The 14,845-nt window shown below is 41.5% G+C and overlaps 1 protein-coding gene across 3 annotated transcripts in view; it reads left to right on the top strand.

The window, feature by feature from the left end:
* The window catches only part of dync2h1 (dynein cytoplasmic 2 heavy chain 1), a 96,168-nt gene that overhangs the window by 59,057 nt on the left and 22,266 nt on the right, over positions 1 to 14,845 (top strand). For all 3 annotated transcript variants that reach the window (XM_072392596.1, XM_072392597.1, XM_072392595.1), the window contains exons 76-85: positions 191 to 256; positions 391 to 441; positions 525 to 578; positions 872 to 1,003; positions 1,825 to 1,897; positions 7,143 to 7,303; positions 8,224 to 8,349; positions 11,255 to 11,365; positions 12,799 to 12,868; positions 13,480 to 13,565. In XM_072392596.1, the coding sequence (XP_072248697.1) occupies positions 191 to 256; positions 391 to 441; positions 525 to 578; positions 872 to 1,003; positions 1,825 to 1,897; positions 7,143 to 7,303; positions 8,224 to 8,349; positions 11,255 to 11,365; positions 12,799 to 12,868; positions 13,480 to 13,565 (930 nt within the window). The remainder of the gene's footprint in view (positions 1 to 190; positions 257 to 390; positions 442 to 524; positions 579 to 871; positions 1,004 to 1,824; positions 1,898 to 7,142; positions 7,304 to 8,223; positions 8,350 to 11,254; positions 11,366 to 12,798; positions 12,869 to 13,479; positions 13,566 to 14,845) is intronic.

The raw sequence follows: 14,845 nt of genomic DNA, 5'->3' as shown, positions 1-14,845 counted from the left end.
GCCTAACATGATATACAATATCCCTTTTTTCAGTCTGGCAAACGCACTAACATTATGTCGCGTTTGTTTTTAATAAAAAGCAGATTATCATGATTATTATGTGTTATGATCATAGGCTGTATATGTCGAGGGGTATTTCACTGTATTTCATCTGAGGAATGCATCCGTCTTTATGCTTTTCTCATTTCAGGCTGACCAGTTAATGTTCGCTATGCACTTTGTGAAAGGCATGTACCCTGAACTCTTCCAGGAGAATGTAAGTCATTTTCCATATGGAGTTTAGTAGATCATTTCAGATTTTAGTAGATCAGATCATTTCACATAGAAAATGAAACTGAGTATGCCGCTTAATCCTTAATCCTTAATCCTTAATGCCACTGTTTGTCGTAGGAATGGGATGTGTTCATTGGATCTATTGTAGGTGAAATGTTTAAGAAAGAGGTAAGAGAGATTTTTTTCTTTTCTGTTAATAAGAAAATGATGGCTTTTTATATTTTTGACCAACAACTCTTCTCTTTTGCCAGGAGTTCCCTTCTTGGATCGATCAGGAGAGACATGGAGCACTGGCCATTTTGAAAGTAGGCACTCTGAAACATACATTAGCAATGCACTTTCTCTCAAAAGCTGAACGTGAAGGTCATTACACAGTTGCAAATGCAATGGCTTGCACAGCAATAGCGCCGGTACTTGATGATGTAAAAAAGACTGACATTTGGATGTTTTTTCCGACCGGAGACATCAAAGACACAATACAAAATCAATGTAAACCGAATGTCATCATCATCAGTAATCATTGCCAAGCTGGAGATTGAATCTACTCATCTAATGTGATATCCTTCATCCATTTAACTTTGTCACCTCTCTTTTGCAGTCTACATTTCCAGCTCTCTACCAGACCCTGTGTTTGAGCGACTCAGACCTTTGGCTGTCCTTCTTGCAAAGCTCTCAGTGTGAACAGGAAATCCCATCCTCCGTCGCCAAGAAAATTAGTCTCTTCCAGCAGGTCAGCTGTCACTCATCTTCTCAACTGTGTGGTGTTTTCCCCATTTGTTGTTTTTACTAAACTGCAGTTGAAAAACTCTCCACCTGTAATTTGAACAAAAATCCTTATATATTAAGATGCATTTCAAGTCTTATCAGTCTCCCACATGACATTCAGCAGAAATCACCATCCTTTTGCATTGTATAGTTATGATGGAAAGTCGTCCACAGTTTATGTTTTAGTTTCAACCTAAAATGCATCAGTTTGAATTTGTTTACACACAAATGGAAAAAGGCTTATATTAAATGTATTTTAGGACCTAAAAACGTTTAGTTGCAATCACACATGGGACAGCTATGTGCTCCCTGGGTTCTAGTTTTACCGGCTGTAATGACATCCCGTTAAAGCTATTGTTTAACCGCAATTAAGACAAAAACTGTGTGATCTAATTAGCATATTAGACCAGACATCACGCTTGTGGTTTGACACTGAAGAAAGATTTAGCTCATCTTGATACGAGGAACCTTAATTACAGAAAACATATCACTAAAGCTGCCATAAATATGCACTTGACTGGGAAACCTGTCAACTTGTCTTCACACTGTAGATTGTACGCTCAGATTTATTATCATTGGTTATTTTGTTCAGAACAGAAAACAATTCAAAGCCTTTGTGAGTTTGACAGTGCAATCAGTTTTTTGTTCATTTTAAAGCTCAGCTGTTGAAATATGTGACATATATCCATCCACGTAAGTGAGTTGGACCTTCTGTCTAACAAGTGTTATTGACTTCTTGCTGTTCCTTTCTCCCTCAATTTCATTGTTGCTCTCCTCCCTCTTCAGCTTTTATTGGTTCAGGCAGTCAGACCCGACCGGCTGCAGAGTGCCATGACTGCCTTTGCCTCCCATGCCCTAGGTCAGTGTTTCATTCATAGTTTTCAATCCTTTCCATGTTTGTCAGTGTCTTGAGCGCTCTTTGGTCTGTGCGCAAGAATGCACGTACATAGAAATCCGACTGACAAATCAAAAGTGCAACATGGAAAACGGGTTTCATTGTCTGCAACATTTGCAAGGTGTCGTACTCGCTCTGACTTCTTCAGACTGATACCAATAAAGCAAGTATGAATTTCCCCATAAACCTTTCAAACGGTAAGATTAAGATGGTCCATATTCGCTAGATTTAAAGCATAGGTGGTGTTGTAGTACGCTTTCTTGTCTGTTGTGTTTTCTGATTTGCCTTAAAACTAATGACCCATGTGAGCCTTGAATTCACAACCTTCAGATAACACTCACATGCTGCCTGCTGGGCATTAAAGCCAGTGTCGGCGTGCGCTCCTAAACTCATCGGGCAATTGATTTGAATATAAACCCAGGGTCAACTTACTTGCTTGTTTCAGCTGTGTGACACAGGCTTTATAATTTGGTGGGATTTCTTTCTCTCATTCCACACGTTTTTACAGCTTCTCTTACGTGTTTGCGTACATGTTGACCGGATCAAACTTGGCTTATCATCTTTAATTTGGAGGAAAAACTTTAAAAAAAAAAGAAGTAAAAAGTTGATAAAAGTACACTCAAACTGGTCAAAAACACTTGACCTCCAGCTCTCTAAACGGACTCTGCAAGCCTTGACTGTCACGGGAAATTCTGAAATGATAACAGTGGAATCCGCCTGCTGCACCAGTGAGAGTCAAAGTTAACGTGGGCTCAGAGGGTTGTCTCTATGGAAGCTGGCAGTAATTGTGAGGTGCTCTATTTCTTCAAACGTCTCCCACCTGTGCCAGCAGCGAGACTTATGGTCAAGCTCAGGGTATTTTTTTTCAAGGTCAGTAATAAATTGTCCGACTTTTTTAAGCACCCCTCAAAGCACCCAAATTTATTAGCATTTCGAGCGTCCACATTCCCATCACAACCGAATGAGTCAATTCGCTGTTAATGACCTGCAATTAGTTTGAAATGGCCAATTCCAAAGCAAGTGATTAAGTGGACCCTTAGCTGAGATTGTTTTCTCAAATAATTATTTAATATACACAAGGAAATTGCAGTTTGCCACTGAATTTGCTTGAAGAGAATTACAGCCCCCTTCATTTTTATGCTTCTGAGCCTTCTGCCTCCCGTTCCCTGCCCGTCTCTCCGTTTTCTCAGCCGCAGTATTTGAACAAATCTGATATCCTTTCAAATCCCCAAGATTGTCTTTTAAGTTTAGCGTTCATTATTTGCTAGTAACTGAAATGATGATGGCAGCCAAACAGATATTCAGTTTATATCTGTGATCACATGTTGTTCACAGTGAGACAGAAACAGTGTATATTGTTATACTGTTAACTTTGGTGCAAATTAGGCCATAATGCATCTCCTTTAAAATGAGGCTAGATGTAGTTAAACCTCCAACATGTGATGCGGAGAAGATGGAAAGTTCTGTCCGTTCTCGATTGTTCTCTTTCATCGACGAACTGTAACAGTTCCATATTTGAACTCGAAGGCAAACAGCGATGCTGATGCACTGCCTGCAGTGCTAATGAGGCTGTGCACATACCACTTATGATGAACTGAAAAAAACAACCATCTACTCCGTTTATGTACAAATGAAAGCAGACCTCGACTGCCACTCTATTTTAAAATGTTCTATGTGTTCCGTTGTCTCCATAACCGTGTTCTCATTAAAATCTAAACGTGCTCCATTTGGAGCTCAAACTTGTGACTCTCTAATTGGAAGATTGAAGCGTCACTTGTTAGTGTTATGTTCCCATCACAAACAATGCTTTAATTTAACTAATTACTCTGAAGGCAGCATGCAAAAAGTCAAAGATTTTTTATTTTGAATTCTTGTAACATACCATACTGAGGCATTAGTTTCATCACACTAGTTGCCCTTGCTAGATCACCTAATCATACATTTTATAAATATACTTTTCCAAACACAGGTAATAAAGACATATGTGTTGTGTCCTCTGTGCACTGGATTCCTTTTAGACTATTTTAAAACAGGCTTCAGTCCCCCCCATGACCCTCGGTTAGATGAAGCAGGTGTAAAAAATTGATGAATGAGTGAGTACTTTGTTCAAATTAGGTGTGCGGTGAGGCACACCCAGGACAGGTTGCCTGTCCACTACAGGGCTACCGGAGAAAGGCTCAGACTCACACCAACAGCCCATATAAATGACCCAATAACCTAAATCGTATGTCTCTCACTTGCCTTATCTGATTTTGTCATTTTTAACCTTCATATTGTGAGACTGATGCTAAAAGATTTTCCCTCAAGGCTTCAAAAGAATCGAAACCACATAATCCAGACATTGATTACTAAAGATCAAGAATGTCAACTAAATGTTGGTGCGAATCATTATTGCTTTTTACGAATTTCTATTACAGCTCAGAGTGTGAGAATTGAACTTGAAAAGCAGCCCTCCCTAAGACTTAATAGTTTGCTGTAATTTGTCAGCTCCAGGTTGCTTCTGATCATGATAATGACTCATGGATTCCATCCACCCAGGATGGCAAACAGAGGGCGTCCTAATCAAATGCCCGTACATTCCTTTTGATGCAGGCGAGCGGCGGTTCCACTTCAAACTACCCGCAGGTGCTCAAGCTCCTCACTCTGTGTTTACGGCTGAGCCAAGACACCATCTTAGGGAAAATGATTTAGCCTTTTGCATCTGCAATCTCAGATCTGTTACTTCGCAGATCTCATGACTGCAGATGAGGGTGGGTACGAAGACCAGTAAATCAGTAGCTTCGCCTTTCAGCTCGGCTTCCTTTTTACAACAAAAAGTCCCGTTCAACACGCTCGTTGTTAATTACGAAGACTCATCTCCATCCCATCCTTGGAGGGGCCGACTTTCATCCCTGCAGCTTCACACTCGGCTGCAAACAGTGTGCGCTGAATGTCATGGTTGAAAGAGACCAACAGCACCACATCCTCTTCAAAAATCAGAGAAGCAATCCTGAGGTTTCCCAAACTAGTCACCGCCCTCTCTCTGACTACCTCTCGAGATCCTGTTCATGAACACCCCGAGCAGGATCAGTGGCATCAGCTCTGGCAGAGTCCAAGATGCCATAGACCACATAGACCATTTTGCGGGGCTGTCTTGGTTGACATGCCGAGACATTCAGCGCCTCTTAAGGCGAATCTCGTCCATCCTTGGGGCCTTACCAGTGAGAAACTACAACTACATTGGCTATCTGTGGCAAAGGGATGAGGGCATCTTCCACCAAGTCCTCAGATTCTGCCGGATTAATGAGATCCTCAAACTGTTCCTTCCAGCACTAAACAGTATAACCTGTGTGGGTCAGCAGTATTCCACCCAGATCAAGAACAACCCAGGACGGGCCCTGGTTTTCCTCTCAGAGCCCCCAAATAGTTAGCCCGAACATCCTTTTGTTTTTACTCCAAAGACTGTGGATGTCTAACAGATTGTCTCTCTCATAAGTCTCTTATTTAGCTTGTGTCGGGTTTGTTTCTCGAAAGCTCAAGTGTCACTCCTCGTTATCTCTTTATTGTTTGTTTGTGGGCAAATGCAATAAAACACACAATCGTGATACAGATAGTCCTCGCATTCCTTCAACCCCCAGTGATCCCACTCACTAAGTGTGTACAATGCATGAGATGGGTGGCGTTGCGTGTGGATGAAAGAGCACGCGAGACAGAAAGATGAAAAAAAAAAAAGAACAAGAGAGTAGAAAATATGTGGTGTGAGTGTGTACGTGTATGTGTTTTGGCTGTAAATCAGTATGCTAATGAGGCATGGTCTGTAATCCTCTTACAGTTAATCTCACTCAATCCCTCCAGTCCAGGCCTGGGCACTGCTCACACACACAAGCACGACCGAGTGAATAAAGTACACACTTGCAGTACTTCTCCAAAAAGATACAAAATCTTTTGTGCATACAGATACAATGCACTAAAAAACAATTTTATATTGAAAAACCCAAATGCCCACAATGTCAAGTGTGTTCGACTACATGTCTTAGCCTCAGTGTTTGAGCCATAGAGAGATGGACACTCTCATCTCCGGGCTCGTCATTTCCTTGATTTCTGATTGTGTGTGATAAAGGCCAAGGTGAACTTTGCTATTCACTGGCAGAGGACGCTGGTCTGCAGCATGAATACTAATTATCTGCCTAAGTCAAAGGTAGTTGTGTGTGTTTGTGCATGTTATGCAAATGCTCAATCTTTTTTTTTTTTTTTTTTTTTTTTTTTTTTTTGCAGACAGACATCATAAGTCATGTGGTCAGATGCCCGTTTTTCTTAGTGTTGCCATGGTGACTCAGCAAAAGGTCGCTCTGAGGTGCTCACTACCAAGATCTCGCGTGTGTGTGCATGCGTGTGCTTCAGTGCAGTATACTTATTTGGCAGCGGAGAACATAAGAATGTTTAGGCTCGGCCGTTCGCTTTCAGCTGGAGAGGGACAGCGCTGCGTGCCTGTGTGTGTGCTTACATGTAGGCGAGCGCGCATGTGTGAAAGAGGCATCTACTGATACATTCACAAGTAGCGTCCATTAGGGATTTCGAACACAGCTGCTGGTGCTCTGTGTGCCTATATTTGCCAAATGTGTGTCACTATTAACTTGCATCTGTGATGCAAATCAGTTTATTACAGCAGAATTGAAGCCTCAGTAAAGGGAAGCAAACGCAGCCAGGCATTTACAGTAGACACACACATAAGAGCCTGGCCGCTCAACACCAGGGGGCTGACAAGGTGTTCTTCTGCTATGAATTTTGCTGCATTCCTAACACTCAATATGCACAGCACATCACCCTCCTAATCTCTCTCACTCTGTCTTTCTTTGTGTCTTCCTTCTTATGCCCCATTCCCTCTTCTCAGTGGCTTGTTTCTGGTTTCTCTCTTCACCTGCCCCCCCGCCAAGTATCCCTAATTATATCCTCCCTTTGGCCCAACTTTGGTACACCAAACGCTGCTGCTTACGAGTATTTATGCTCTACTCCTTCCTTGTCCTCCTCGGAGTCTTATGACCCGTGTATTCATTTACTTTCACTTTGAGTCGCGTACTAACTGACCAAAGCTTAATGCAGCATATGGGTTATACCAGTTCCTACGTTTAGAAGGTGCCACAGGTCTTGAAGGTTAAAGACCAATGTTGAAAGACATCTACCTGTCACACTCCACATACTCATCTCTTTTTCTTTCCCCTCCTCTCCGCAGGTATCAAAGAGCTGTCCCCGCCTCCTCTGAATCTTCGGCGTCTCTACACCGAGACAATGGACTGGGAGCCAGTGTTAATCATCATCTCTCCAGGGGCAGACCCATCCCAGGAGCTTGCAGAACTTGCAGCAGAAACTGTTGGCAGGGACAACTATCATGAGGTAGCAAATAACAGAATAGACGGATTGAAGTCGCAGCAGATTAGCAAGTGCAAGGGGATTTATCTGCTGTATAGCAAAATCACAACCGCGGACTATTCAAGTGTGCAACTAAATGGGGAAAACTAAGCTTCCTACCACTTGTTGAATGTTTTATTGTAACACAGCTTTGAGGCGTAACTCGTGACCATGTTCTACCAGCGGAGTTAATCGGTCGTTATACAGTTCAAAATGGAATAAAAGGGTTATAAGGTGTTCCTGCAAGATATTCCTGTAAACCTTGATTTATTTAATTTGGTTTTTACAGCAAAGTCTGGGTTTAAAAGACACAGTAAGCCAGTACGGAGCCAGTATGTCCGTCACAAATGTTTTAATTGATATAATACAATCAAACCTGATATATGGAAGCATCTGCACCTGGCTGTGCCGTGGCCTTTAATGACAAAACAACTAGGAGTATCACATACCCACACGTCCTCATGAAAATCTAACTTTTAATGCTTCTTCTGTTTAAAGATTACCCATTTTTTTCTCAGTGATGGAATATATACTGTTTATGGCTAATTTATGCTTTTTGATCGAAGTTTTAATATCTTCTGTTTTCAATTTGCTGCAACTGGAGATGATTTAATACAAAATCTGGATTCCTGAAGATACTGTGCCTTCCAATTATTTAGGTGCTGAATATACTGTTGTTACATTTCCATTAGCTATACAATACGTCTGATGAGCTATGGGTGACTTTCTTGTGTTTGGGACCTCCATTGAGAATAATCCCCCTTTTTGGTTTTACTCACTAAGGACATAGACAAATTAAAACATTAAATCAGATTTCAGGCCCGGACTGCAGAACGGAATTTTCCAACCCACTGATTCCTTTTTGTCGCCCACTCCAATCTTTCCCGCTCTCTCTGTCTGTCTAGATCTCCATGGGTCAGGGACAGGCTGATGTGGCCTTAGCCACACTCAGAGAATGTTCCCGAAATGGAGACTGGCTTTGCCTGAAAAATCTTCATCTTGTCACCGCCTGGCTGCCCCTCCTGGAAAAAGTGGGTACTCTGTGTATGTGTGTGTGTGTGTGTGACTTTGTGAGGTAAGGCTGTGTAGACAACTCTTTTCTTTATCTTTGTTTGTGTGTCTGACTATTTTTTTTTTAATTTTCCCTGTATGTTGTGCTTTTTTTGTTGACGGCAGAGTAGGATATTATGCTTGTTTCTAATTACTGAACAATTACACCTGAGAAAGACAATTAGTACCATAATCAGTTCAAGAGAGCCTGATCAAATTGACTCTGCTGCTCCAGAGGGATTACGTATATATTTGATATGGATGCAAGTCTGTCCAAGATCCTATTGCATCAATTAGCATTGAATTAACATTTCATCGAAAGCATTGGAGTCGCAAGATCCAGGAAATGCAAATAAAATCGACTGTCAGACCGGCTCAGTCAACATATGTTGTGGATTTTTTTTAAAGAAATAAACTCCAAAGACAATTTTTCTTCGGGATCTTTGAAGTTTGGCTGCCGCACACCCCCTCTGGTATACATAACAGGGTCATTCATTTGAGAAATATTATCTAAGGTGACACAAAATGACTGAACTTCCAAAGTAAGTCCAAACGACTGCATCCATGAAAGTGCTGTAAATCATCCCTCCTGTGAAGCAAGACAAATCTCACTTTTTCACGTCATCAGCATGTGAAGTCAGGGTTAGGGGGAAAGGGCAGCCTGGGGGGGGGGGTTTGTGTATTAATGATGTGGATGTAATTCCTTGTTTCAGCCCAACCTGTTTGTGTTTGGTTTGTTTGTTCCATTGCACTCATTACACCACTACACTCTCACACACTCTGTTTCCTGCCCATATTACCATATCTAAAAAGGACCTTCTGTCCTTTGCTTTCACGTACACATTTTGCATTCCACCTGTCAGGGCATGTTAGCCGCTGTGGTGTTTTAGCTGCGCTTGTGACCGTGTGTGTTTGTCGCATGTACATGCTTGTAAGAATGCATGTTTAGATGGAGCGGCTATCCGTGTGTGTCACATTACTTGTGATCTGCGTGCTGTTGCGTTACGTGAAGCGGGTTTATCTGTGCCCTGCAATTTCTTTGACTCTATTTGTGCTCCTGTGCCTTTTCCTTGGGCCTCTGTGTTGTATTGTGTCACAATAGTAGGTCATTTCTCACTGGAGGCGGAGCTGTTGGTTATGATTGGTCGGTGCATGTTTGCGTGTATATGTGTGTGTGCGTGGGCACCCTCGTGTGTGTGTGTGTGTGCTAAAGCTTTGGCTAGAGATCCCCTCTTGTCCAGCCTGCTCTCATGCTGTGACATAAATCATAGCATATTTAAGCTTTCCTCTTCTGCTTATGCACCTTTTCTATTTCATCTCTCCACGCCACTCTTTCTCTTCCTCCTTGTATTATCTTCTGCATCTACTGCTTTCCACCTCCTCATCCCCAACAACTCAGAAGTTCTTGACACTTTTACTTCCCAACTCACATTGTTTGACTAGAACTTTCCCTTCTGTCTGACTTCCCGTCACTTTCGCTCTCCGTTTCTTTGGCTTGGTCTTTGCGCATCCACCAATGAGGTTAGGGTCTCAGCAGTCAAGCTTGAAATGAAAACCCACACCACACAAGAAACAAGGGAAGCAGAGAGCATAAGAGAGAAAGACTGAAGAAACGATGGATAAAAAAAATGAGAAGGAGGGAAAAGTGAGGTGAGCCGCAGCGTGCAGGTGGTAATTTCTACCAAGAGAAGGATTTGTTTTCATGTCTGCCTGTAACTTTGTCCATCTGCTCAGTCTCACTGTATGTTCGAGTGTAGTTGCAACATTTTCCTGCTTCTTTTGGCCATCTGTCTCCGTCGTGCTTACCTCCTTCTTCGAATCAGTTGGTCAGTTAAAGAGAGGAAGAAGAAGAAGAGGCAGAAGAAGAGTGGTCTGTGTTAATAATTTAAGTGGACAGTGCAGATGTCGTCTCATCCTTGCCCGATCATGTTCTTCCACTAACTCTTTTCCCTCAGTCTGTCTATAATTCTGCCTGTATTTATTCACAATGCGTTGAAATATTGATGGATAAGTACTCGTGCTGAACATTTTTGTAACAATTAGTATGTGTTTCAGAGTCACAATATGCTTCAAATATGTTGTAAGGATTTTATCGAGAGTTACTGCCTCTAATGATTCTTATCACTAGTGTGCAGGCACTAAGCCTGTTACCACATGAGCAGTGTGGCTTGAACACTCTGAACTGCATGCGTGTGTTACAACAAAGATAAGTTTTGATGTGCAAATTCTAGAAGATATATCTGCTCTCCCTCCATCTTCATGCTGCTTTTCTTCATCTGTATCTTTTCATTTCTTCATAGTTCATCTTTCTGCAATATCAGTTGTTTGTTCCAGTGGAATTCTGATTAACAATCCCCCATACAGACAAGCACACACACACACACACACACACACACACACACACACACACACACAAACACGTGCATGCTCACAAAAAATAACAGGCTGAAGAGTTTCCTTCAAGGGTCGTCAGTTCTCCTATTCTGTGATTATTGGCGATCATGTGAGCTTCCTGGAGAATGAATAAGGTTTGAAGTGATGCAGAAACACATTGATTACAGTTCAGTGTGTGTGTGTGTGTGTGTGTGTGTGTCATTGTGTTTGAGTGCCCAATCAGATGACACAAGACCCTAAGCTGTCAGCATGCTATTTTTAACTCGGCATATTTGAGAAATACAAAGATGAGGAGAGAATGTAAGAGAAGTGTGGGAGAAAAAGGTGGAAATTTGAGAAAAAGAAATGAAGACTATGGACAGGGGCTGAAAACACACCACCTAACAGTTGTATCCCCTGCATGTGTAGGGATTTCATAACTTAGCATATGGCTATTCTCAATATTTTTAATTAATCTAATCTAATATTGTATGCAATGATTCTCCTCCATAGGAACTAAATGTGCTGCGGCCCAAAGCAAGCTTCCGTCTCTGGCTGACAGCAGAGGTTCACCCCAGGTTTCCTCCCATTCTGCTGCAGTCCAGCCTTAAGATCACTTACGAGGTATGGGCACAACCTAACATGCACACGCACACACAGACACACACAAGTTCAGACCCCGAAACGCCACAGAACTTCCCCCAGTAGAAATGAAATTCGGTTGGACAATGTCTTCCTACTTCAAATCACGCAACATTCCACACAAATACGCACCCAAACATTTATTGGAGGCTATCTGCAGATGCATGCTAGTACACCTCCACCGCTATAAAGGGCTCTGCTAATTATCTCCCTCCCTGACAGTTGGATTCTGTGTACAAAATCTTTACATGTCTTTTCTACTCTATATAGTCTGTAAGGAGAGGCAGAAGCCCACAGCTTGCGCGGTAGTGATGCATGCTTTAGTGCTCAGTGTGTTCTTGATGGGAGTCATGCTCATGGGGTTAGCTGCTTCAGCAGCCAAGCATGCTGCACAAACAGCCTCTGCCTGTCTGCCTCTCTCTTTGTCTGTAAGCCACTGTTTTTTTTTATTCCCCCCCCCCTTTCAGATAGACTGACACACTTTCGTGTGCGAGCTTACGGACATTCCTTACAATATGCATCTGCATGCATCCTGAACTCTTAGGGATGTATAAACAGGGTTTGCGGTATTTAGGCTGTGGCCGATCAAACACATTCAGTCTACTAAGTTAGCAACATATGTAGTAAATTGGCTGATGAGATACTGTCTTTGGGGATTATCAAAACCTTCCAAACGTTCAGTAAAGATGACATTATGTGAACCAGCACCAGTGTATGCGCTTTTGCGTTTCTTTTAAATGGAACATATTGTTTGAGGAATAATCCCCTCTTCAGAGAAGCGTTCCAAAATTACAATACCTGCGTAACGATATGGAGAATGCATCAACTGAATGACAGTATAGCAGTTCAAAGCAGTGCTTTTGTACCCATACATTCTGTATACGATAGCTCTCAGTATTAAAGAGCATCTAAAACACCCTATATGTTGGATGCTGGCCCGATTTGTATCCTGAAGTTAATAGTCATGGGCTTCCGACTTTGACAACCCCCGATTCCTCATCTAATCCAGTTTTGTTGTTTTATTTTTCATTTATTTTTTTTAGTTTATTAGCCCTCTGTCATTTTAGTAGATAATTGACAATGGGTTATAGATTGCTACAGAAGCAGGGTTGATAAATGCAGGAAAGATTTTCAGCCCATGTGATGATGTTTTTTTGTGAGCTTGATTAGATTTAGTGTGTCAGACCTGTCCAATTTCTTTCTGACAACACTGCAATTAGTGTATTCGGTGAAAGAATTGCTTTTTTCTCTTTGCTTGTAGGTAGTACAATGGTTGGGCCTTGTCATTTTTAATCTACATTGAAGATTTGAATTTTGTGTATGATTACATAATATAGATTTTCCTCCCCTTCTGCTTCAACTTCTTGTTTTCCTTCTCCCTTCTTTCCTCCCTTCCTTTCTTTTGCCATCTGCAGGCTCCTCCAGGGTTGAAGAAGAATCTGCTGAGAACATATGAGTCCTGGAATCCAGAGCAGATCAGTAAAGGTTAGCTCTTCTTTCTATCTCTCTCTCTCTCCTCTCACATCTAGAACTAGAACTTTGCTTTTTAATTAGCCTCTTCTCGCCACATACCGTTACATTGATGGGACCCCTTTCCCTCAAAGTGTAACTCACTGGGTACCATTTTGGGCTTCTTTTCAACATGCAAGATTAACATTGTTTTGGGATATTTTTTAAGCCACCTCATGATCTTTTTCAAATCTAACTAAGCTTATAATCCTGTGCAAACAGAGCGAAAAAGAAAAAAAGAGCAACTTTCTTCAACTTTCTTCACAAAGGGACATTTTAATGCATTTTATGTCAATATTTTGTATTACTATAATTACTTACAGTGAGCATGATGTCCATGTGAACCTGGTTGAGTCTACAGTTTCTGGGTGGGAAATTAGAAGCAATGAATGGGTCCAGAACACTGTATTCAAACAAAGACCGCATGCTTGAATCCCCTTTGTGTTATCTCTTTATTTTCTTTCATGGATAATAGAGAAATAACTGCTCTTAAGTTTAACGAAACGCAGAAAATGATCAAACTATGACAACCATAAGAATTAAGCAATGTAGTTATTTTAACTTGCCTGTTGATTGTCTGTGTGTAGGAGGCAATCTCACCAGAGCCCAATCTCTTTTCTGTCTGGCTTGGTTCCATGCTGTTTGTCAAGAGAGACGGAACTACATCCCACAGGTAAAATGCTCAAAGCCAGCTGTACAACTGCCACAGTTCAACGGTTACATTTCACATTTAAACCTTTAAACCCAGCACTTCTTCTAACGATGCCTTTTAAGAGACTGAAAATGCACACAATTAAGGACTAACAGAGAAGTGAGATCGCTGTAGGAATACAGTAAACTCACCAACTCTTTGTCTGCCTTGTATTCAATATTTTATACGAATACCGTTAAGTTGAGCTGTTGTTTCACAGTAGATGCTTAACTTTGCCACCAGCCGGACAATCGGGAATGTTAACACCCTTTGAAATTCAAAAACTGCTAAAGATATCGACACAGATCCATTTACACACTGTAAGCCAGGTGCACGGCTCCTTTAGAGAGTGCACGATTCCTATTTTATATATATTTTTTTCAATCTTTTCTGACCAGCACAGCAAACATGTTTTTTTCACTCTGTAAAGTGCCTTCGGCCCCGTTATATATGTGTGTGTGTGGCTCTGTGTATGAAAGTTCAACTATGAATATACGTCTTTGTAGAAAACCTGCCTGAAGGCCAACACACATAAAACACGATTTAGAAAAACAGCCCCCACTTGATAAGGCTTTCGAACAGTCTGTTAACCTGATACTTTCCATGCAGACTACTCGCAGGCTAATGGATTTGCTATGTCCAATACAAGTTGAGTAATTCCTTTTACTCGCTGAGGTCTCAGACGGCGGAAGCATGGTAAATGCAATTTTTGTGATGACATAAGCTGTCAAGGGAGCTTAAGAAGGAATCATATTTTTAATTTAAACTAAATATCAAACCGTTGACCCATGGCACGTGAAGTTGGTAATAATTCAATGCATTCAAATTAAAGGGGGTGTGACGTCAAGTTGGAGACATCAAGGGGAAAAGTAGCAGACTACAACCAACGGCCACGACTTTTGCATACGAGCTTTCTTTCTTATTTCATGTGGCTTTGGTGACCCCTCACTTTTTTCCAAGGATTGATTCAGCTCTGTGTAGAAATACATTTAAAGGTCAAAATAACAAATTTGCAGTCCTAATTTTAGAGAGTGTGTTCCAACTACCGGAGGGTTTCACACTTTCTCAGCCTCTCTTGGAGAGAGGAGAGAGGAGTTAAGCTCCACAGTTTCAGGAGAAACAGAGTGGTTTTCCACACATTTCCTTCATTATAGACTGTTTTTGTCTGGTCTTTAACACTGTCTCACTGTCTCTATTATATCCCATCTAAGAGGATGATCACCTAAGTATTGAAACAGCCACTTACTTCCATTTTACTGCAT

This window comes from Leuresthes tenuis, unplaced genomic scaffold, assembly GCF_036924035.1.
Source record: "Leuresthes tenuis unplaced genomic scaffold, fLeuTen1.0.hap1 SCAF_9, whole genome shotgun sequence".
NCBI classification, from domain to species: Eukaryota; Metazoa; Chordata; class Actinopteri; order Atheriniformes; family Atherinopsidae; genus Leuresthes; species Leuresthes tenuis.
Note: the sequence above shows the minus strand (reverse complement) of the source record. Positions and strands in the feature narration are given on the sequence as shown.